The sequence below is a fragment of the Parasteatoda tepidariorum genome, chromosome 10, assembly GCF_982258835.1.
Source record: "Parasteatoda tepidariorum strain Cologne lab strain chromosome 10, Ptep-v5.0, whole genome shotgun sequence".
Classification (NCBI taxonomy): Eukaryota; Metazoa; Arthropoda; class Arachnida; order Araneae; family Theridiidae; genus Parasteatoda; species Parasteatoda tepidariorum.
This window is the reverse complement of record NC_141764.1, coordinates 51,685,207-51,710,978: the sequence shown is the minus strand read 5'-3', so window position 1 is coordinate 51,710,978 and position 25,772 is coordinate 51,685,207. Positions and strand designations below refer to the sequence as shown.

Genomic DNA, 25,772 nt, shown 5'->3' with positions numbered 1-25,772 from the left:
GTAAAATTTATATAGAGCAATAAATATAGCAGAAAAGGCCTTCATTGATTTTAGAACTGAGTTCAATTTCACATAGTATTTTATTTTTAAAAAAAACATTAAACTTAATTTTCTTCTAAAATCTATTTTCGTACGCTTATTTCTACCATCAGATTAAAAACCAAATATATTTGGAAACTATAAATATTGTAAATAATGTGTATCTAGTATATTAAAAACAGTTTGCCTCATATATGTATATTAAAAACAGTCATTTTGGAAGCTAGTATGTGTGAAATTATTATAGAAATAGTGATCTTTAATTCTGTTTAAAAACAATAACAAATATTGAATTTTGCTGCCTAGTATAACTGATGAAAATTCTTTTATCACCAAAATATATTCCTGAATTATTTCGCAAAAAAAGAATATTACGTTACTTTTATATAAATCTAAAAAAAGTGCAATAAATATTATACACATGTTTTTCAACAAGAATTTAAAGCACAGAACTATAATTTTCTGTAATGTTTGTTATAAAGTACATTCGCAAAAAATTAGTTCAATGTTAATTTATTATATCGGTATATTAAACCATTTTATCTCGAAAATATGCTGCAATCATAATTAAGTTGTATGATAAATCATATTTCTATGATATACTTCCATTTTAGAAGGCCGTACAAAATGACTAACCTATTTTTGTGACAGTAATGCTTTACTAATCTTTGTAATAACTAATACGATGCTGATGGATTATAGATACTGGGGGATAACAGATACATGATAATTTAGGTACGACTACAATAGGTTTTTACGGCCTCCGAAAACGGAATATTCCCAATCCAAGTTTAAACTTTCATAATTTAAACTTTGATCATTTCGAATGCATATTATTTTTGTTCAAAGAACTGAAATAACTTCAACGTGCATCCAATTTCTTTCTGCATATTTTATTTATACTGCTTTTATTTAAAAATCCAAATTAATTTCAATAACTTTAGCGCTTTTTGTGTTCCCTAAAGAATAACTTCAACTTTTTTTGAAGATTGTAATTAGAACAAACAATGACAATATCTGTATAATGTTTTGTATGCGTATATTGGTTCTGTTTAAAAAAAACACAACAATTTTGTAAAATTGTGATCAGAGCCAACAATGCTGATATCTGTATAATGTTTTGTTTAGATTTGTATTTGATTTTATTTAAAGAATTGAATTTTTATTTATTGAATTAAAAAAATGAACTTCAGTTGTTATAATTGTGATCAGATTCAACAATGAAAATATCTGTAATTGCTTTGTATTTGCTTATTTTTTGCGATTACAAAAATAATAACTAAAATAAATAATAAAACTAAAATAACTTCAACGTTTTTTGAGGATTGTAATTAGAACCAGCAATCAATGACAATATCTGTATAATAATGTTTTGTATAGGTATGTTGTTTTTGTTCAAAAAAATTAAATAACAATAATTTTTAAATTGTGATCAGAACCAACAATGATGATATTTATAGAATATTTTTTTTAAATTTGTATTAGATATTTTATTTGTAAAAAAAACTAAAATAACTCCAATTGTTATGGTTTTGATCAGACATAACAAGGAGAATATTTATACATTGTTTTGTAAATGCATAAGGTTTGGTAAATTGACTAATATAATAACTTAAATACTACAAATTGTTATGATTGTGGTCAGAACAAACAATGAAAATATCTGTATTCTACTAAAAAAGTATCGTAGTTTTAGATCCAGTGTTTAACGTGTACTTGGCAATACTCGTATTTATATAGTATTGATGTTTGAAATTTGATGAAATGTTCTATGAATTAATTCGCGGGTTAAATAAAATCGTTTTATTGAATTGTTTTTTATTGTGGTAGCATTAGAAATGTATTAATAAATTGTTTTTCTTTCAGTGTAAAAACTGTTATTTGTTAAAAAGATTTAACTCTTTTTGTGGAATGTTTTTATACATCTTATATTGTGAAAGTGTTGTGTTTTTTCATTCAGAGTTTGAACAATATTTCGGAAAACTTGTTAATTAATGTTTTAGCAGTTTCAAGTTAGCATATTTCATGTTTTTTATAATAACGAAAAGCAAGTTAATGTAAATGCAAGTTGTGGAATGTTTTAATACTTCTTAAATATTGAAAATCGTTTCTTTCTCTGTTTACAGTTCAAGAAATGTTTCAGACAACCTTGCTGATTATTGTTTTAACGCAAAATTAAATTTATATATTTTTCAGTTTTAAAAATGTTAAAAGTGAAATCATGTTAAAACTTAGAATCAAAATATAGTTAAATATTGAGATACTATTTCTATGATTGTTTTTGAAAATTAGCAGCCAAACTGAGTTTCCATAGTATTGCATAACTATTATTGCTTGCTAAATAAGTCAATTAAAATAAAAAAATTTATTAAATACAATGTATTTTCAAAATTATAGATTTCTTTATCAAGAATAATTATCTAAACTAAAAACATCAAAATTTTAAAAACGAGAATATTCAACAATTTATATATGCTTGGTTGAAAAATACAAAATTTGACCAAAACAGCATAAAACATAACGTATCATCATCTTTAAAAACGTAAATGAAAAATCTAAAATAAAGAATCTAAAATCAATATTTTCAATTAAGTAGCTCTTTTGAATTGTATTTTATTATGATTGATGGAATGATATATATGATTATTATATTGATAAAAATTCAAATGTTGCAGTAAGCAACATATATTAATAGTTTTTTTAGTATGATAAATGAGATTATTATAATATTTGTTTGTTAGTTTAAATTCTACACTAAGCTAGTCTTTTGAATAATATTTTTCTTATGACAATTTAATGGATACATACGATTATGATATTAATCGAAATTGGAATTCAAATCCTGAACTTGGCCATCGATAAGAATCGTATTATTAATATAGTAAATGAAATGATCTAACGTATGATTATAACAACGATCAAAATACAAATTCCGAATTGGGAAACTTCTACTGATAAATGTTTGCATTGTAATAAATGTATGATACATATGATTACTATAATGAAATGTATGATTTTAATTTTGATAATGAAATATGATGTAAATTTTGATAATGAAATATGATGTAAATCAGAACATTTATAAATGTAAATTATGATTATATCAATTGAGTTTATTTAGATATTATTTATAATAAGATTCAATCGTGATCATGATTACTAGAAAAAAAAATTGATAATTTTGAATTATTATTAATATAAATTATTGTAATTCTTATATATTTTACAATGATAATGATATTGTTATTAAGTTTTTGAAAATTAGTGATACGGATGCTCTAATTGTAAATTAATAAATAATAATAAAACTTTTTTTAAAAAAAAAACATTTTCACCGTAAAATATTCTAAAACAACTTATAACATGAAGGATATAAATACTTTAGAATGTCTATGAAATATTAAAATGAGCATGTGATAAAGTCATGTCTTCCGCACTCAACAAAACCTATTTTATATCATATTTTTATACTTTAAAATTATTTATAAACTCTTACGCCACTTTAAAAAGTAGTTGGGCTTCCATAGTTAATAAATTTCAATAAATGATTTAATAAACGTTCATTAACTACTATTTAAATCATTACTTACCTAACTATTACAAAAACTAACAACCAAAAATTATTTTCATAGAACATTAAATTTTTTTTATGTTAAAACTTTTAAAAAATAAAATAAGTGAATTTAATATAAAAATTTCTGATAAAAATATTAAACATAAATGTTAGTTTTATTTATTCATTAAAAAGTAAAATGTAATCTTTAAAAAAGAGCCACTAAAGTTTGTTAATAAAAATGTTTAAAAAACTAGAACTTAATTAAAAAAATTAAAATTGACTTTGACTTTAAAGAGAATTAGCTAAAAATATTAAGCAATCGTAATGCTAGTTTTATTTATTCATTATGTTATTACAAAATAGGGTTTCTGCAGTTCTTGTAACTGACTTGTATTCCACTATTTTTGCAATAACTGTACAATGTCTTACAATCTATCGCTATAGCACTTAAAGAAGTTATTTTATTTTGCAATACATGTGCTTTAAATAACCTTTAGAAATCAATACAATAATTGCATATCCACTGAAATGCATATTTGACAAATTCACTGTCAATAATTGCGAAATAATTGGAATTACAAACAATGTATTAATTATAATAACTTAGAATTATGCTTTACAAGAATTGTGAAAGCATTTAATAATACCAATTTTATAGATGCCAATATCTGAATTAGTTAGATATGTGTGTGTGATAAAATTTTCAGTTTGAATGCGAATTCAAATAAATAGTATAATTATTGAATATTGTAAAGAATTTATTCCATTTCGCATACATATTCACAATGTTTTTTTAATGCGCTTATTTTTATTTCGTATAGGGGAAATCGGAGCTTGTTGTCACTTACTAAAATTGTCCCAAACCTCGTCGAACCTTTCATAAAAGTTGCGTTAGATCAAAAAATATTGCTTTTTATGATTATTTACACAAATCTTTGCTTAAAATTTTGCTAACAACATTCGAAAAACAACAAATTTGATACTCCGTTTGCCCTCAATTGTTCGAATTTTTTTTAATCATAAAATGCAAAGGAATCAAATTGATGATATCATATTTTGATCAGATAGTTCCTTAAAGTATGCCGTTTTTTTTCATGTAGTTATCTGTTTTTATCATTGTCGTTACCTATTATTACGCCAATTGAAAAATCTTTCATCAGTTTGTAGTTGTTGAACAATTCATCATTAATAAGGTATTTTTTCGTGTTACTAATTTTAATATGCTGAAAATATGTTATTAATTTAGTATTAATAGCATTTTTGCAGCAACCATTTCAAGTTTCGTGAAGAAATTTAATCAATCTGATTCAATTGGGTACCAGCAAGTGACGTCACGCTTGTGTTGAATCCGATTGGCCACTGAATCGTGTCATTCACTTATGACATGATTCAGCAGTCAATCAGGTTCGACACCCAAACTTACACTTACAGGTTCTCTATTAAATCTGATCCGAAAATGGATTCGGCGTGATAATAAACAAAGCATAATAGCTGTAACGTTGACAAGTCATCTTGTTTATACATAATCATCTGATTTCCTCGGTCTTCTTTTTCTCGAGTTTCAGGTATCTATTTGTAACTAGAAAAATACTCGGTGAAAAACATATTGTTCAAACACATCAAATATTGCGTTAAAATGAACTTCGAGTTGTTACTGCTGTTGAGATATGACATACGCTCTATGTCATATTTCCACTAATATTGAAAAAGACGATTTTAAAAAATGTGTGGAACAAAACCCTTTGTATTCATTTGGGTCTTTTATTTCCCAACCCAAACTTCCATAGATGCTACTTGGAACAATCATTAACCATCTACTTTTAAAGTGAATGGTCAGAATGACTCCTGAATTTTCGCAACTACCAAAACAAAAGTTGTGCCAAATAATTTGAAAGTTTGCCAAATTATAAACGTACACAAGAAAAAACTTTCAACCAGTATAATGTATTTTATTAAAACAGTTCCTAAGTACCTAAAATGCCGATTAAAAACCTATGAGTGACAACAAGACCCGTCCTCCCCAACCACATACGTCATATTTTCAAGAAAATATCATAATGTGAACTCGTATTTCAGTTCAATAGCTAAATCATTGTTTTATACTTACTCTGATATGCACTCCACTATTGATTATATTGCATAATAATTGATTTTATAAGTATGTGTACAATAAACATTCTTAACAACTTTTCCGCAATATGCTTTTGTGTAGATTAAAAAAATGTTAACATTAAGCGAATCACTTTTTCAATCATCAAAATAAAGACTACAATATAATAGGTGTTTAATGTATTTCTTTTTGTGAAATAAGATACATTTCAAGGGCTTGGTGCTGTATAATGATAAGCCACATTTTCTAAATGCTCGAGACAGAGTTTTTAGTAAAGTTTTTGGTTAAGAAGTACCAAGATTTCCAGGAAGACTATAACATGTTTCTTAATATTAGGCTTTCATCTACACGGATAAACAAATTCTGATAAAATTATCGTATTGTATGCATTGTAAAAAATTTAGGATCCAATTACGGTAAAAAGTATCAGCACTTAGGGTGTAGGGACTTTTTACGGTAAAATCCATTTATACTGGAACATGTTATGGAACCAAAATTTAATACAACGTAATTCTTACAATAATAATAACCCTTCAATAAATCACTGAATCCCTTTAATTGAATAAATATTTCTGTTATAATTATGGTATAATATTTTAGATAAAAGGAATTTTACTGACGATAAATTCAAAGTGCTGGTATTTTATACCGGAATTTGTTCCGGATTTTTTTACAGTGTAATGCCAGAAACACGGTAAATTTTACCATATTCTGCTAATTGTGACTATATTTTTTGTAAGTGGAGGAAAAATGCCTGACAATTACGAAATATCTATCTGGAAACAATACTGGTAAAAATATATTTGATGTAAAATTATTACCTTTGGAGAAAATTTGGTTGATACTATACTGCACTAAACATTTCATTTTTTACATGCATGTATTTAAAAAATATTCCTTTCAAGGATTTACTCCACTCTCGGAAAAAAAGCAAAATATTAGTAATACCACAGTGGTTCAACTAAACCCCAATTGAACCGTTTTTCCATTGAAGTTAGATCACAGAATTGTGCGATCCATCTGAAGGGCTCAAGATGGTCTTAAGATGATCTGTAAGATGGTCTTTTGTCACGATAATATGATCCAACTTCGCCTCTCATATTATAGGGGTTAGAGTTAGAAAGGGATTATACCTTCTCTTATTTTTATTTTCTTATTAAGGTTTTGAATGGCACAGATTTTTTATAAAGAAAAAGTCTTGTTAAAACATTTTTTATGCCTCCTTAATCATGTACACTTCAAAAATATGAACCGCTCTTCCATTCTATGAAACAAAATTTTAGCTTCAGGATTTTTTTATAATTTTTTATCCTAAATTATATTAATTAATTTAAAATACGTCATGGATGGCAAGTAAAAGTTGCAAAATACAAATTGAATAAGTTATAGCAATTCAATATTTCAAGTGACATTTCAAATGCAAAGAAAAAATGCTTTTTTCACAGCCATCAATCATTTTGTACTTTTACTTCAGCTTTAAAAAAAGTTGGAAAATCAAATACGAAACAGACATTCACTGAACAATTGAGTGGTTTCCTTTGGCAGTTAAGAAACGACAAGCTTGCAAGGATTTCATTTTGAAGGGAAATTTGGATAAGACGAGGTATTTATATTAACAAAGATACGAAGGCCAGATGAAGCTGAACTGTTAGACAAAATATTTCAGATTTACTTAAAATATTCATTGTTTATTTGTTTACAGCATATCATTCCTGAAAATTCAGAGACGTACTACTTTTTTTTAAAATGATTTTTTTTTTCTAGACAAAGTAAAATCAGCCCAGACGGGTGATTTTACTTTTCTAGAAAGTAAAATCTAGAAGATGTAAGACGGGTATAAATGTTAGTTCTGAAATGAAATGCGTGAATTTCTGGGAAAAAGTAGCCCACAATTCTATTTCTAATGACAATTTATAAAAGTTATGCATGCAATTTGCATGTGATATATGATGTAATTATTTTCTTTATCCACTACACTGCAGCTTTTAATAAGTTTAAAAAAGTACATTAGAGTCTTTTAATTTTTAATAAGTTTAAAAAAGAACATTAGAGGGAAACCAAACTTGTTTAAACAGACGCCACGAATATATATAGAGAGAGGGAGACAGAAAAAAAAGAATGTTTTTGAAAAAGAATAGTAAAAAACATAAAGCCATCAAAATAAAACGTTTTCGCTAATCATTATAACAATTCTATCCGTAAAGCAACATAACCATGTATGAATTTATTTTCTTAGAAGCATAGAAACATTACTTTAGAATCATACATTATAGAAGTTAACACTTGAACTTAAAATAAAAGAGTACTTAAGTTTTTACACATAAGATGCTTCAGACGTAATCTCTTTTGTAAGTAGTTTCCCATTTTTGAATCGCTCGACAAGTTTTTACTAAGGGGACTGAAAGAAAAAGGTAAAAAGTTAAAATATTAGCAATTAAAATTTTTCAAATTTATAATGAGATCAACAGTATGAGAAATAATTAATTAAATAATTAATTCATTTTTCATAATGAAAATTAATTAATTAATTATTAAATTCATTAAAATACAATAATTAAAAAATTATACATTAATTTAAAAAATCATTAATTAAGCAAAATGTGCATCAATTAAAAAAAAAATTTTAGAGTCACAAAAAAAAGAAAATGGAAGAAAAGAGAAAAATTTAAAATTATAATAAATAAACACATCTGAAGAAATAAGAAAGCACATTAATTTTCATCAAACATAGTTTTTAAAAACATAAAATGATATTATTCGAATTACGCATAAAACTCGATCTTAAAAAAAAAAATCTTACTTATTCATTTTCTCACATAAAAACATTATCTACTCACTTTTCACATACAAAAACTTCCCTATTCATATTCCGTAAAGATATATATATATATATATATATATATATATATATATATATATATATATATATATATATATATATATATATATATATATATATATATATATATATATATATATATATATATATAATTCCTAGCTCTCAAAAACGCTTCATTTCGATACTTACACTGAAAATTGAACAGCAAGTGCAATGTGCATGCTCAAAAAAAAAGTCCCAAAATGCCTTATATTCTACAGCCAAGTTTTAACTAAATCTCACCAATGGTTCAAAAGTAGTTTTTTTTTTAATATAGCTCATTAATAAGTAGACCAGTATCCTCAATAAACTAATTAACTCGTAGCAAAATTTTAAAATGAACATTCGAAAACTATTTAAATTTAATACTCAAAGAGCAGAAATCCTTCACAGACTTTCTCCAGCAGTAGCAGAAATAATGTTTTTTTTAAATTGTCGGAAAAGTAAAGAGGCGATTTTTCGAATGTTCATTTAGAAATTTTGCAACCATTTTTTCAGTTCAGGGAGAACGCTAGTCAGCTTATCATCAATTGCTACCGTGTATTATTTCTTATAAAATGATGAGCAAAAGAAGTTTAACAGTTTCGAGTATTTATTTATAGTGAAGTTAATAAATAAATTTTGTGAAATACTAATTTTATTTCGTCTTGCATAATAGTGAATTAAATATGAAAAATAAAGATCCATTAAAATCTCATTAAATGTCATTATAAATTTAACTTGTACTCATTTTCCAACCAATCTCTAATCATAAAATAAATCTTTTTTCTAATACAGAAATGAATACTCACCAGGTCCAATAGTGTTTAAAATATCTAAAGGATCATCATAACATTTTGCACTTTTGTTTGAGCACCCTTTAATTGAACATTTATAATCAAAATCGTTATCAAGAAACTTTAACCCTATAATAAATCATAAAATCAAAATATACATTCATCAAGAATACATAAATATATGTTGCAATTAAATCTAAAACCAACCATAAAATCATTAATAATATAAATACAGGTATGATTAAAATAGTAACGATGATGAAGATGTGTACAGTACACAAAAAGTAACCGGACCCCCTGAATAACTTTTGATCTAATAATCGAATGTTCACTTTCTAGGAATCAACCTTAATCGTTCGAGGGGGTGACCCTAAATGTGCTAATTAATTAATGCAGACAATATTTTTAAGTTAAGAAACCAGACACAAAATTGTACTTTCTCTGAATAAACATACAGTTTTTTCCAACGGATTCGGGTTTCTGACTCCCCAAAAAGTAGGGGTTGCCGCAATCTGGGAAAGATGGTCCCAAAAGTTTGGTCAGGAAAGTGGTCCAAAGTTTGAATCAATTAACGTTAATAACCTTTATATATAATAGGACCTTTCGCATATTTTCCATGTTTCGAGAATTTTTTAATCAAACTAAAAGAGGTTTGCACACAATTACGAAATTTACTTATCCAAGGATAATTCTATGCAAAAATAACATTTAGTATTTATTATTTCTTATTATTTTATTTAATGATAGCCGAAAACATTTTGAATTGTAACGTATAAAACTTGTTACATCATTTTAAAGAATGTAGTTTTGCAAGGCAAAATGCAAAATTTGAGCGAAATCGGACGAATAGTTCCTGAAAAATCGAATTTTAAAAATCCGACTCTTCTATAAGGGTCATTCTCACAAAAACAGTCATTTTCATGTCCCCAGTATATTTTATGTTTGTTTTACAGCTTACAAAAAGAAAAATTCAGGGAAAGTGTCCTTCAGAATGCAAGCTAACAAAAGAATAAAAATAAAATTATAAATTTTTATTTTTTATTTATTTTAGGTAATTAAAATATACCAATATGTCATTCCCTCACTTGTCCCCACTGCTGATTTAAAGAAAGAAAAAAATTGTTTCTGAAATAAAATAAAAAATTTTACAAATTCGTGTTTTTTATTTCAGAATACTGAAATATAGAATTCAGAAAATCAATTTTAAATTTAATTTCTGATAAAAATATTAACACAGCACTATTTTAAACTTTGTCCCCAGTGTTTCGCGTCATTCCCTCACAACAATGTTCTAATCACCTGCAATCTTCTTAGAATAAAAATATTTTAATAAAAACTTCAGAAGTTAACAACTGGCATCATAGAACAAAATTGCAGTATGTTTCCATCTTCAACCTAAAGAAGCTTCGCTGTGGAATAAATTTGAATGAATCAAACCAGGTAAAATTTTTCACATTTGTCATTCCCTCATGTCATTTTTTAGAGTAAAATAAAATACAACTTCATCGAGGAAGTGGATAATTATATGTTGCTTTCTTGTATGAATGTAATTGTATGTGATTGACTTCAGAAATTAATTATGCCTAACTGTTATTTTTAAATTTTATTGAATTCGTCATTCACTCACTAGTGTATAAAGTGAGGGAATGACGCTGAAGTGAGGGAATGATTCAAGATGAGTATATTATCAAATTTTTTTTTGTTCAATCGTGCCAACCAATTTTATTTCCAAAACCTGTAAAAACTATTAAATATATAAGACTAAATTATAATAAATATTAGATATACTTAGTATGTTATCATTTTCAAACTTTAGGTAGATGTAACTTAGATAAAAACATGTATTAAAATAAAATATCATTCCCTCACTATTAGTGTCATTCCCTCACTTTTTAAATAGTGAAAATAATTAATTTACTTATTAATTAATTTGAAAAATAAATTAAAAAATTAATAAATTAATTTATTAAATTAATTTATTTATTTATTAAATTAATTAATTATTATAAATTAATTAATTATTATAAATTAATTAATTATTATAAATTAATTAATTATAAATTAATTATTTAAGAAATTAATTAATTTAAATATTAAGTATAATTTATAGGATATATACTTTCTTTATAATGCCATTACATATTTCTATTAATATAAAAAGTTTCAGAGCTTTTTATTCACTTTACTTTTTTGGGATTTTATGAACTGAAAAATGACAGTTTTCGTGAGAATGACCCATAAATATGTAAAGATCAACAAAAGTTTTTCAGAGTGTTCAGGCTTCTTTTATTTTCTTTCTTTATTTACTTTTTGCGCTCTATACAAAAACAAATTTGACTATGCTGTGAGTCAAGTAGGAGTTTAATAAGCAAATCGGAAACAATGTCTTTTAATTTAACAAAATTTCAAGTCTATAATTATCGTCAGTTAAAACACGAGGAATAAATAAAAGCCCAAAACATATGCTACTGGAATAAATAAAATCTCAAAACATATGTTTTATACATTTTCAAGCACGTATTATAGCTACTGATTTTTCATTTATTTCAAAGGCCATTAATTCGCTCTAACATATATGAACAACCCGCTAATAACCTCAATATAAACATTTTGCAAGTTAAAGATGAAGAAACGTTTTAAATTATGCATAAAAGTAAATAAAACTATAATGAGAGATTTTTTCCGAAGGTGGGGTTACAGCTTTATAAGTTTCTAATAAGAGAACACTTGGCAGAATTCAGGGCAGTTTCTCCTGTGAAAATTCCGTTTTTTTTGCAACCATTTAAAATATGTCGTGTCAACTAGAGAAAATCAAAGAATTTTACTTAACTTCTTTCCCACGCTAAACAAAGATTTGAAACTTAGCGGTAACTGATTTCTCTGATCAAAGCATTGAGATCGGAACTGGCTATGATTTAATGTCCTATTCAAAGAATATAGAATGGGATGTATATTATTTGGTTCCAAAGCTGTCTGGCTGATCGTGAGAGGTTTTCAAGCGTTCCTTTTCTACATAATGGGAGTTCAAATCAGTTTCACAAAGTAATATATCGAATATGAATTTGGCAACTGCAAAATAAAATCTCTACAGAGTTGAAAGTAATTTATTCCATTGAGTAAATTTTGCAATAAATTCTTTTTTTTTCCTCAATAAATTTATTTTGTTTTATTATGAATAACCATTAGAAAGTCAAACCTTAATGTCAATTATTAAATTGCTTACTTGTATTTGATCCAGCTTTTCGACCATCATAATCTCGTTGTGTAGTTGTCACCATATGTTTTGCCCTGTCAGTTACTAAAGCAGTAGAAATCGGACCCTGATAAAAAATTAAGTATATTAATTATTGTTCATTTACAAAACGTTAGTTTAAGATGATAAATGTGCACATAAGATTTACAACCAATAATTACTATTCAGCTTAAATTTTATATCTTTAAATTTGTTTTAACACAAGTTTTGTTTTGTTCGATTCTTTGTTTGTTTTTATTTGACAAAGCTGAGAAATTTTAAAACTAGAGTAAATTAAAATGATTTTCGCCGCTAGGTTTGTGTTATTTGTTATTAATATCTATGGCACTTATACTTTATAGGCCATAAAAAATCCCCCATACTCTTAGTGACGCAAATATTGCTTAAAAAAATGTGGAAATAGGTTCTTTACAGATTTTGTGTAAACCCATTTGTGTCCAGCGTCTTCTAACACTTTGACACAAATGGGACACCGGAGTTTCTTCTATAGATTTTTTCAGAGGCTATAATTACAAGCAAAAATATATTTTGGTATTTTTCAAAAATAAAAAAATAGTCTAAAAGATTCCAAAAAATCTGTTAGATTATCAAAATTATCTTTATACTAAAATATAAAATCAAAGAAAGTAAACAGCAATTTATGGAAAGTGAAAAGCAATTTATGGTCTGTCCCTCAAACCTCTAAAAAGCTTTAAACTTCATTGATAAGTATGAGGAACAGCATGATTTAAACACTTTTATGCTATAAAAAGATTCCTTAAGTATTTCTTGAGAAACATGAAAAATGTATTAACACAGAAGTGTTTCCGTTATTTCGTCGACCCCCTCTATATTGCTATATTGCAGCTGACGTGATCAAAATCGGATCAAGAATATCCTGAAAAAGTCCTACTAGTGTTTCTCAAATATTCTAGAAACCAGCTAATGGAAAAGAACTCATATTTCTTTTAAGGTGTCTCAGGAATGACTGATGATTTTATTTTGGTTATATAACAGTCGTTGTGACCGGCCGACCAAATTTTTTGGGTTTACGACTGCTAATATTCAACTCCGTAGCCTTGTAATTTTGAACCCAATCCAGAAGACAAGGGAACTCTTGAATCAAGTATTTGGAAAAAATTTCCTTCGCGGAGGACTTTTTTTTATGGAACTAACCGCATTTGTGTTACATGGAGAGGAAAACCACGAGAACCTCCCACGATTAGCCTGATGGCAAGGAGACTCTATCTAATTCACGATCCGCCTACCACTGAGGATATTTTACGTCAGATCTGTGGTCTGTGCAAGCTGGATGCGGAATTCACATCGACCAGCCATGGCTAGCATGCGAACGTTCTGTCTCCTGAGTTCTCACTGCTCACTCAGTCGGTATTTTATGACTGTCGTTGAACAGCCGACCCAATTTTAAGTTTGCGACCATCAATGTTCAAATCCGTAGTCTTGTAATTTTGAACTCAATCCCTTAAAAATGATTACTTTTTGTTTTATTACGTTTTGCAATCAAAGGTGATATCTAACCGACGGATATATAGATATTTCAGTTAAAGCACTTTGATGGACAGCAGAAAAAAATATTATTTCACAAATTATCCTAGTCAGCAGATTTGCTTGTTGATTAACTTAGCAATAAATTCGGAAACTAGAAAAGAATAAAACTCTGTTCCCATAGTAGGAAGCAGCGAACCATGTATTTCTATCCTCTTCCATTTATTTTTTGTCATGTTTAGGATATGTGGTATGAAAGCAGGTTTTGCTGTGTTTTAACAATAAGGTAATGCAGCCTTAACCAAACTATGCTATTTTATTAAGATCTTTTAATACTAAATTTTAGTAATGGTGTTATGCTCACTTCGTATAGCTCTTGAGTTTCCGAAGGGAAATTGGCTTTAGGCCCAAAATGATCATCGTACGTAGTTTCTTCAAAAGCTGAGTGCTTCTTGGGCTCTGATAAATAACCAAAAAAGCGATAATCTGGCTGTATTCCCCTAAAATATAATTTTTTATATAATTCTAAGCATCTTCAAATATTGTAATCTAGAGTGATTTCGTCCGGTTAATTAGAATGTTACATTTAATACTCCTTACTTGATTTTTACAGAAATTAAAAATCGATGTTTATTCTACTGAAAATACGTATAATACAAGATTAGTAAAGATATTAAAGTTATTATAGAATCTCTCGATTTTTTTTAACAAATATGGACCAACCATGATGGTCCTACAAACTATGGAATTCAGATTTTTATGAATGAAGGTAATTTAGTACATATCTTGTGCTAGTTATTAAACTTCGGAGAAATATTTTGACCTTTGCGTATATTAATGGTGCTAATATAAATCATTAAGTATCACCGTCAACTTTTGTGGATTTCACTTATTGGTATATACCCATTTCGCCAACGCAGGTGATATGGACACCAATACAAAGCAAGCATAGTAGAAATATTGTAATGTCAGAGCTGGGATTCGAATTTTTATTTAAGCGGGCAATGAGATTAACACGCTAACTCTTTCAGCTTAAGTATATACTCAGCTTCAAGCAGGTAGGTGGTTTCATAAAGCGTTCACTTGAGCTATTCAATTTTAAAAAATTAATTTTAATTAAAATAAGCAGAATGTAAAACAAAACTGACGAATAAATGAATAAAATGGCTGAATCTACTTGTGCTGTCAATGGAATCTACCCAAGTTTTTACTTGCCATCTCAGGAATGATTTGTAACGGAGAACTTTCACTTCGTAGAATAACTGCGTCCGATATGAAGCGAGTTTTTAGTTAGAATTTTATTGGAACTCAGTTATGATGCACGGATCAATATTTTCGGCAATTAATGAATAAAAAATTCTTAAGCTAAATACATTGATTTCAGTTTTTTTAACAATCTGATTGACAGTATTTATGTCAATAATTTGGAGAAAAATTTTTTTTAATTATTACTAAACAGCGAAGTTGTAAACTTCACGCAGTATTAAAAAGAATACTTACTGTTTTTTAGCTTCTGAAAGTAATGATTGCCAACCATAATCTATTTCATGAGTGGTAGCAAAATTTTGGGTCATTTTCTATAAAAATATTTTAAAGCTCTGTTAAACATTCCAGCTTTATAAAATGGCACTCAAGCATTTTCTGTTCATTCAATTATTAATTTTCTATGAATAATATACCAAGGCTGAACTAGATCTGTAACTTAAAGTCAGGTTCAACTTTTATAATAAAGATCATTGATGCTCAGGCAAACCAGAAGACCTAACGAATTGCAAGTAACTGGATCCTGCTTTTATTTCAACGCAAATACTTTGGCAGATAATTGTTCATTAATTAAAAGAGAGGAAGAGTTCGAAAAATTCCTTTTGAAATTGCCACTGAATAGAAATTCTTTACCACGAAGTTAAAAAAAAAAACATTTTATGAAACTTAGAAGCTTATTATTCAATTTCTCAAACTCAATTTTATTTCTTGTTTAGTGTGATTGTTAAAATCAAGCTAAAATTATTCAGTAAGTGTTCCGTTTTAAAAAATGAAATCAAAAATTTTAAGACTAGTCAGTTTTTCTGAACTTATAGACATTAATCATTTTTAGGTAAGAAAATATTAAAAATTTTTAATGCTTCGTTGCATGTCCTTTTTTTTTTTTGATAACTGCGACACACCATCTGGACTTGAAATTAACGAGGTTTTCTAGCGAGAATTTGTGGATTTTCCATTTCGACTGAAGAACCGGAAGGAATTCTGCCTTTGAACAATTCTTCCGTGCTCCGACTTTTCTTCCGATGAATTCTCAAAGATGTTTGATTGGATTCAAGTCAAGTTATTGACTTGGTCTGTTCAAAGTTTTACCCTTCTCAGTTGTAAACCAACTTATCAGAATTTTGGAGGTGTGTTTAAAATCAGTAGCCTGGTGAAACATCCATGCATGAGACATTTTACGAGCATAAGATAGCATTTGAAATTTTTAAATGTTTTTATGGAACTCATCCCATCGATTTGTACGGGAGGGACAACGTCAGTATAATGGAAAGCTCTCCAGACCATTACTGATCCATTTCCGTACTACGCTGTTTGTAGTTGGCACTGAGAATCCATTCTTGTGCTCTTTGGACGACAAATAAGACGTAACGATCACTTAAAAAATTTCGTTTTTTTTTTCATCAGTCCAAATGACCTTTTTCTAATCTTAAATTAGCCATGCTTCGTGCTCCATTACAAATTTCAATCGGATTACCCAATTCTTTGTCAGGATGAGAGGCCTTTTCACAGGAAGCTGTGCACGAAACCCTCGAGGCACTCAAGCATCATTTTAATAATTACTCACAGTGAATCCGTGTTCGGTTATCATCTCCCTGCATATTTGATAAGCGCTGTTCACCAACCAACTTTCTTGGGATTAATGCGTCTTGACGATGAATCTTTTTCCTTGGGGCTCATGATCTTGGAAGATCGTGCGTACTTTTTTCATCCCTCCACTTCTTTACTATATGGACAGCATATGATTTTGTTGTTCTAAATTTGGAGGTGATAGCAGAATATGAAACCTTTTTTCTGAGTAGACTGTTGAGCTAAAAATAGATCTCAAAACATTTTATCATATTGGATTTGCACATTACAATCTTTTGAACTTCCCACCTTCTAATTAAATAGTTGGCAGCACTTTCAAAACTGTCATGGCACCATAGCTTTGAAGAAATCATACGTTTGTGAATATTTATGCTAATTGAAATAAAGCTAAAGAAAAGTGTGAATCATAATGTAGTTGTTGTTGTTAATTTACGTCGCACTAGAGCTGCACAATGGGCTATTGGCGACGGTCTGGGAAACATCCCGGAGGATGATCCGAAGACATCCCATCACAATTTTGATCCTCTGTGGAGGGGATGGCACCCCCGCTTCGGTAGCCCAACGACCTGCACGCGAAGTCGAGCACTTTACGGTAGCACAGTTTAACGAGGACCCATACCGCACACCCTCGGTCCCTACGCAGACTGATCCAAGTGGGTCACCCACCAGCACACTGACCGCAGCCAGTGATGCTTGACTTCAGTGATCTGCTGGGAACCGTGTCCTAACGATCAGTCCACTGCGGGACTAATCATAATGTAAATATTATTTCATGATTAATATTTATTTAATATAAATATTATTTATATCCTTTTACGTTGTTTTGAATCATAATTTGCATTAATTTGAAATTTATCATTTTATTTTTATCTGTTACAGTTGAATACAAGTGGAATAACGCATATCCTTACTCGTAACTCCGAAAAGTGTGTCAAAACTTTTTTTTTTAATTTATCTGTAGTATCATTAATAGTAAAAAATAAAAACAATGTACTGAAAAAAAATGCTTTCTCAACTTTAAGGGGCCGTGGTAGTCCAATGATTAAGGAATCGAACTCCGGTCCGAAGTGCCGGTGCCGAAACTCGATCATCGACTCCACTAAGAACCACTAAGTTCATGCAATATATGTGCTTGTGAAAACTGCGGAATCGAAAGCCTTATTGTCGGTTGCTGAGTAGTAACATGAGTATAAAGATTTGCAGAAAATTTCCTTCCTCTTCAGATTCATGTCTAAATTGAGGAAGTGGCCACTCAAATGAAATCACCTCTGCAGAGGGTTAAAATTGTGATGGTATGTCTTTGGATGATCCCTAATGATGTTTCCCAGACCGTCGCTAATATCCTATTACACAGTTATTTAATTAAATTTTATTATTAGCTATTAAATTTTAAAAACAGTCTTGAAAGGTGTTGTTGCAATTTTCTCTGCATGCTGCCATATGCAATTTACTCGAAACATTTCGCATATGCGTCACGCTCGTCCAGGACTATTAGACGCAGTGTGAATGGTCTAATTAAATCTTTACGGTGATAGTTCATAGTTTGGACAGAAATAAGCAGCCATAAGCGTAAACAAACAAAAGTAAACAAATTTGTTCGGAGCGTAATTTTGTTGAAGCCAGTGGAAGCAGATACTTTATAAAATCTCCATATATTCATTCAAATTTTAACTATTTTCTATCATTTTTAAAAGACAAGTTTAACTTATAAAAATTTTATTGTTTTGTGTGTTTTTACAATTATATTTACTAATTACCATTGCATTTAATATCAATGCTGATTTGTCTTTTAAAGTTGATTTATGAATAATTTCATAATTAATAATAAATTTTTAAAGCATAATTATTAGTATATATAAATATAATATAAATTTTAAAGCAGAATTTAATAGAAATAATATAAAGTAAAAATTCTAGAGAAATTTCTTTTTTCTTCAATAACAGCTTTAATATTTTATGAAATAATAGCTCTTTCAATTTCACCCACAAGAGTTTTTAAGTTTCGCGTTTTGTGAGCTGAAAAATATTCTTTTAACCTAATTAATCTACACAAAAAAATTAAATAATACCTTTATTCTCTTTATTAGAAAATCATGTCAGAATTTCATTGTGCTAATTTTAATTTATTATTTTATTCGAATTGTTTGTTTTTAAATATGTCATTAAAAATGTAATTTACCAGAATGGCCACTTTACTGGAATACCTAAAATTATGATTGAATTTTTTTTTAATTTTGGTTTAAATAGTTACTAAATGATATTAATGCACTTAATTAAGATAGAAAATATTCATTTAGTGTCATCTTGATAATTTTTAAATTGTGTTTGTAATTTTGTTCTATGTTCTTTCAGGTGTAGTATTTCTTCGTCGATTACTAGTAGAAAATCAACTGCAATTGATGTCAACTTATAGATGGAAATTCTGTTCTTTAAAATTGTGATTTATTTTACTACTTTAATCTTTATCTATACTTTATAGGGTGTTCAAGTTTTTTGTCAATATCCTGTTTATTATTTCAAATTTTCTTTAAATTTAAACCAATTTTAAACACACAAATTTCATATTATAATTATTATTACAATTTTTAAGTTATCACTCCTATTTTACTGTATTCAAAGGTTTTGGTAAAAATATCTGGTCAACTGGTAAACCTATAAATTTACTGTATTATAACTACTCTAAAAACAAAATGTATTTGGTTTATCATGTAAAAAATTTTATTACTCTGTTTATGAAACTGTAAACCTTTGGAGAAAGATATTACTACTATCTGCTGTTTAATAAAAAGGAATTAATTATTAAAATTGTAAATTTATAAAATTTCAAATAATACAAAAAAATTATCACATCTAAACTGGCATGGTTCACCTTAAAATTGAATTTGCAACCCTTTATGGAAAAAATGATCATGTATTTTTTAACATTAATATGCAGGAAATTTACTAGAGGTTAAATAGAAGGATTTTAAAGAAATTCCATAAAAAGAGACTGAAGATCACAATCAAGTTTTTAATACAACTGCAAAAAGTAAGGGGGGGAAAGTAAGGTTGAACTCCGACCCACCCCAGGGGGGTATACGGAGATAAAAGTAAAATTATTACAATAAAATTTCTCTAAAAACTAAAGTTACAGTAAAATTTCGCCAAATGACAGTGGTGGTGATCAGTTAAAAGTGGATTAACAATAAAGTTCGACAATTAAAAACATGTGTTAAAGGCAATGAAACCCAATAGCGCCGGTGTAAATGTCGAGAATTAAATGATTATAATAATAAGGAAACAAGAGATAAAAAATCTCAAAACTAAAATCAATGAAAGCTAAAAGTCCAAATAGTAAATGTCTAAAAGTAAAAGTCTGACTAGAAGTCTATGAAGTCTAAAATCAAAAGTAGATAAAAATTCAAAATGTAAGGCTAAAAGTTGATTAGTAAAAATTAACGATGACATGCTCTATTGTTGGTTCATGACTGGGGCCAGTTGATCTGGGGCTAGAATGTCCTCGAGGGTTTGTTTAATAATTTGAGTCACAATTTTCCTGCAGGTCAATATAGCGAAGTAAGGGGGGGGAATTAAACTATGGAAATTCTGATTTGTTAAACCAGGTCATTATATTAAATAAATTAGTTCATAAAGGCAGTCGTTTAATTAAAGTTGTAATTCTTGCTTCATCAATCTGTCTCAATTCTTCAACCGAAAACTAAAGTCCCCTTTGAGGAGACCCTTGTTTAAATTCCAGCGATCATTATATTGCTTTTGACTCTTACCAACCACAATGCTACGCAAAAATATCTCCTTGGTAAATTGGTAGACATATCACAAGTTAAAACTCTTTGCTGCCTGACCAACTGAGAAGTTTTTTTTTTACTATTTAACACACACACGGATTGCATTTTCTCAAAAAGTCTCCAATGAAATAAGGTTGTCATGATACTTTCACACAAATCCAACGAAAGATCAACACGTTATAAAATTAAAATAAATAAATATCCCTGTTATTATTGTCTTTTATTGAATAGCAAAAAGAATAACCATGTTGTGTGGGAAAGCAACTGAGCTATTAATTGAGTTCATGGTCAACAGTTAAAGAATTTCTGTTGACTATACGACCTGATGCCTAGTGCATTATTTTTAAGTTTTTTGTTTAACTATTCTTTTATAAGTAGACCTAAAGCTATATATTTATATAGTTAACTGATTTAAAGTTTTTTATTGTTGCCTGCATTAATGAGTTTTTAACTATAATGAAATGTGTTTTAATTCCCTTTCTTTTTCAGTTATTGATTATTATGGCATTTTTCCGAAGCAGATGAAGTGCAGCTTCTGTCCGTATATTACTTGGAAGAAAAGCAATTTAGTAGTGCACACCAGAAAACATACAGGAGAAAAACCTTTCATTTGTACTCACTGTTCTAAAAGATTTTCTCAAAAAGTGCATCTTCAGAAACACATATTCACTGTACATTGTTAATATACAATTTTATCACATTATTGGAAAAAATATTTTTCAAATATCACACACAGGTTTTTAAGAAATAAAGGGCTCAAGGTAATATAGTTACCAACGGTGACATGTTTCATCAAACTGTTCTTTAGTATTGTTTTCAGGTGAACACTTCCTAAGTTTCTCATTAGTCCTTCTTTATAAGTCTCCATTATATAAAAGCACAATAGACCAAAACATCTTATTGCCTTTGTGTAAATTGTGGTGTTTTTCACCAAAACACTCACCTGAATATTTTGAAAATGTTGCTTATTGTTATGTTGCTCCCAGCCCTTCAATTAAACATCTATAATTTTTACTAAGAAAAAGTCACACTAATAAAATTGTGTATGAATTATGTTTTGTTTTTTCCATTTTATCATTTTTTTTATTATTTTTTAACTATACAGTCTGACTGAATAGTTATTAATATATATACATAATTATAAGCAGTCAATCTTAATTAGTTTGATCTTTACTAGTACGCATAGGATGAAAGTTATTGCAGTCATTAAAAATAATGAATGTTATTCTTTTTATATTAAAAGTATGTTTAATTTTTAATTCTGGCAGTTGAAATATAAATAATACAGTTTATCTTCTTCGATGTGAGATAAGAATTCTCTTCGCGTATTTTATAGAAATTACAAACTTTCATTCTCGTTTTAATTACTTATCCTTAATTTTAGGAAAATCCACACAAAAAAAATTTCAGATATTTTTTTTATCCTTTGGTTTTATTCAAATATTTCTTCTCTTTAAATAATGCCCTTAATTAATATCAATGGCATTAGCAACTTTAAATATATATGTGGGTCATTCTCACGAAAACTGTCATTTTTCAGTTCATAAAATCCCAAAAAAGTAAAGTGAATAAAAAGCTCTGAAACTTTTTATATTAATAGAAATATGTAATGACATTATAAAGAAAGTATATATCCTATAAATTATACTTAATATTTAAATTAATTAATTTTTTAAATAATTAATTTTTTAAGTAATTAATTTATAATAATTAATTTAATAAATAAATTAATTAATGTAATAAATTAATTTTTTAATTTATTTTTCAAATTAATTAATAAGTAAATTAATTATTTTCACTATTTAAAAAGTGAGGGAATGACACTAATAGTGAGGGAATGATATTTTATTTTAATACATGTTTTTATCTAAGTTACATCTACCTAAAGTTTGAAAATGATAACATACTAAGTATATCTAATATTTATTATAATTCAGTCTTATATATTTAATAGTTTTTACAGGTTTGGGAAATAAAATTGGCTGCCACGATTGAACAAAAAAAAAAATTCATAATATACTCATCTTGAATCATTCCCTCACTTCAGCGTCATTCCCTCACTTTATACACAAGTGAGGGAATGACGAATTCAATAAAATTTAAAAATAACAGTTAGGCCTAATGAATTTCTGAAGTCAATCACATACAATTATATTCATACAAGAAAGCAACATATAATTATCCACTTTCTCGATGAAGTTGTATTTTATTTTACTCTAAAAAATGACATGAGGGAATGACAAATGTAAAAAATTTTACCTGGTTTGATTCATTCAAATTTATTCCACAGCAAAGCTTCTCTAAGTTGAAGATGGAAACATACTGCAATTTTGTTCCATGATGCCAGTTGTTAACTTCTGAAGTTTTTATTAAAATATTTTTATTCTAAGAAGATTACAGGTGATAAGAACATTGTTGTGAGGGAATGACGCGAAACACTGGGGACAAAGTTTAAAATAGTGCTGTGTTAATATTTTTATCAGAAATTCAATTTAAAATTGATTTTCTGAATTCTATATTTCAGTATTCTGAAATAAAAAACACGAATTTGTAAAAAAAAAAATTGTATTTCAGAAACAATTTTTTTCTTTTTTTAAATCAGCAGTGGGGACAAGTGAGGGAATGACATATTGGTATATTTTAATTACCTAAAATAAATAAAAATTGATAATTTTATTTTTATTCTTTTGTTAGCTTGCATTCTGAAGGACACTTTCCCCGATTTTTTTTTCTTCTTAAGCTGTAAAACAAACATAAAATATACTGGGGACATGAAAATGACTGTTATTGTGAGAATGACCCATATATATTATATATACACATAATAAAGCCTTTACTAGCCTTGTTGTCAAGTCTTTACTAAAGGCTTGACAACATTTTGAAAACGCTAGCTAGAAAGATGATATTGCGAGACTATTATGCAGTTATAATCTTATGTTTAATGGTAATTAAGTAAAGTATTATGGTTTAGATTAATGAAATTCTTTTCTTCCTGGGGCTACAAGCCAGAGCTGTCCTAATTAGGACAGTTCTAGTTTTTCTATTCTTCTTTTCTAGTTTTCTGTTTTTTCTATCAGATTAAGACCATTAATATAATTCATGAAACTTGAATATAATTTATAAAAGTTAACTTTCCGGGAAAATACTTGAATTAAATTTCTTCACCTTGTAATAGTGCAGTATTTAATTTTTCAATGCATTTTCTTTGCCAAATATTTTTGATTGAAATGTTTTGCTTTAACACAGACTAAATATTTTGCTCTGAAAAATATTTATACATTATTAAAAAAATATTACTTGCTTATGCTTGAACAAATTATGCATGATTTGCACTAATTATTAACTTCAATTTTAAAAATGAATGCTTATGCATAAATTGATCTTCAAACTTAAAGTATAAGTTATGATAAGATTAATTTTTTTATAAACATGAATATTTATGCATGTATTAATCTTCAAATTAGAAATTATGATTGCCATTTTATGTATCTGTATTTTTAACTTCTTTGTAATTACTCTGTTCTCTTGACTAATTGGCATTTTAAGACACATTTGAATTTTCATTTAATATAAAATTTTGGTGTGGAATAATTATGTTGCCATTTATCTATATGTTCTTGATAAATGTAATTTATTTTACTTAATAAAAATAAATCTTCAACTTCAACTCAATCTTATAATCAATATGCCTCTTTTCTCACCTTCTGAAATAACTTATTGAATTTTTTCTTTTTAATTACTCTTTTCTCGTAATTTTAGTTTGGTCTGATAAATTTACTTAAATACTTTTATATTAATTTTTGTTCACCTATATGAAACTAAGTTTGTTTTTAATCTTCCTTTCGAAGCATTATTTTTCTGTTATTTGAAAAACATAACAGCTTAAGATTTACATGAAAAAAACTTAGATCCATGAAAAAAACAATGAGTGAGCTCAACAGCTAAAATAATAAGTTCAGTTTTGAGAATTTTATTTAGTGTTAATATTAATGTTAGTAAATTAAATTTTAATTTAATTCTTTTTTAAATTTTAATAAATTTCAATTTAGTATAAACATGCTAAGTTGACACTTATGTTATAATTTTTTTCTCTTTGATAAAAAAAATTTAAACTAAAAATATACATTTCTTACTAAAATCGAAAATTTATTATTTTTTTTATTTCTTTATTTGCAAGAATTAGTATAAAAAAAAAACAAATTTTTAGTATTCTCAATTTAACTAGTTTCAACTAAAAATATAAAACAAAACTATGTGTGAAAAATATATCAACTTAAATATTTTCGTTTAATCATATTTTTTTTCTTCACGATTGAAATATTATTCCTATTTACTATTTGTTTAATGGCCTCTTAAAATAAAGTTACATGATTTTTTTTTTTTTTAATATTTTTAGCAATAATGTTCTTAAACATTCTTGTTTATAAATCATATATCTATTTACATAGATTCACTAAAATATCACATTTTACTACAAAATGCTGTAGATTCTTTGAAAAGTAAACAAAAATTTTTGAATTTTACATACTTAATATGTTGTGTTTTGTTTCAAATTTTAATGCTATCAAGGAACAGCATTAGCAAAGTAAACAAATTGGTGGTATAAATGTGTTTAATAGGTTTTGTTTAATTGTGAGTTTTCATTACAAACTTTAAAAAATGCACTTTTTAGCTTTGTTTGTTTAATTTCATAATGTACTCAAACTCATCTAGCATCTATTTTAGTTTTGCTAACTATAAATTGTGTTACAAATATTATTGTCTTTTAAATATTTTTTATAGTTACTACTACTCTTTAAAACATGCATTAAATTTAATGAAGCAAATTATGTTTTTAATTTTAGTTTTTATCGAAGATGAAAGTATGATTCCAGAAATTGAAATCATAAGATGCAACATGTGTTCATACAGCACACATCGCCGTGGCAACTACAATGTTCATATGCGGAAACATACTGGAGAGAAGCCTTTTAGTTGCACCAATTGCTCTCAAACATTTACTCAAAAAATTTCTCTGCAAAGACACATAATGAAAGCTAT

General features: G+C 27.4%; 1 protein-coding gene and 1 long non-coding RNA gene across 2 annotated transcripts; one reads left to right on the top strand and one right to left on the bottom strand.

Moving 5' to 3' along the window:
- Positions 1 to 7,619: 7,619 nt before the first annotated feature.
- Positions 7,620 to 15,890, bottom strand: LOC107447375 (uncharacterized). The gene is made up of 5 exons (XM_016062268.4): positions 15,598 to 15,890; positions 14,462 to 14,597; positions 12,583 to 12,679; positions 9,375 to 9,488; positions 7,620 to 8,103 (listed from the first exon to the last, which is right to left on the bottom strand). Exons 1-5 carry the CDS (start codon positions 15,669 to 15,671, stop codon positions 8,036 to 8,038), a joined length of 489 nt encoding a protein of 162 aa, XP_015917754.2. The 5' UTR covers positions 15,672 to 15,890; the 3' UTR covers positions 7,620 to 8,035.
- A 2,622-nt stretch (positions 15,891 to 18,512) lies between these two features.
- Positions 18,513 to 22,022, top strand: LOC122269077 (uncharacterized). The gene is made up of 2 exons (XR_006224966.3): positions 18,513 to 19,384; positions 21,222 to 22,022. It is a non-coding gene; the product is annotated as an uncharacterized LOC122269077 (long non-coding RNA).
- The last annotated feature ends 3,750 nt before the right edge of the window (positions 22,023 to 25,772 follow it).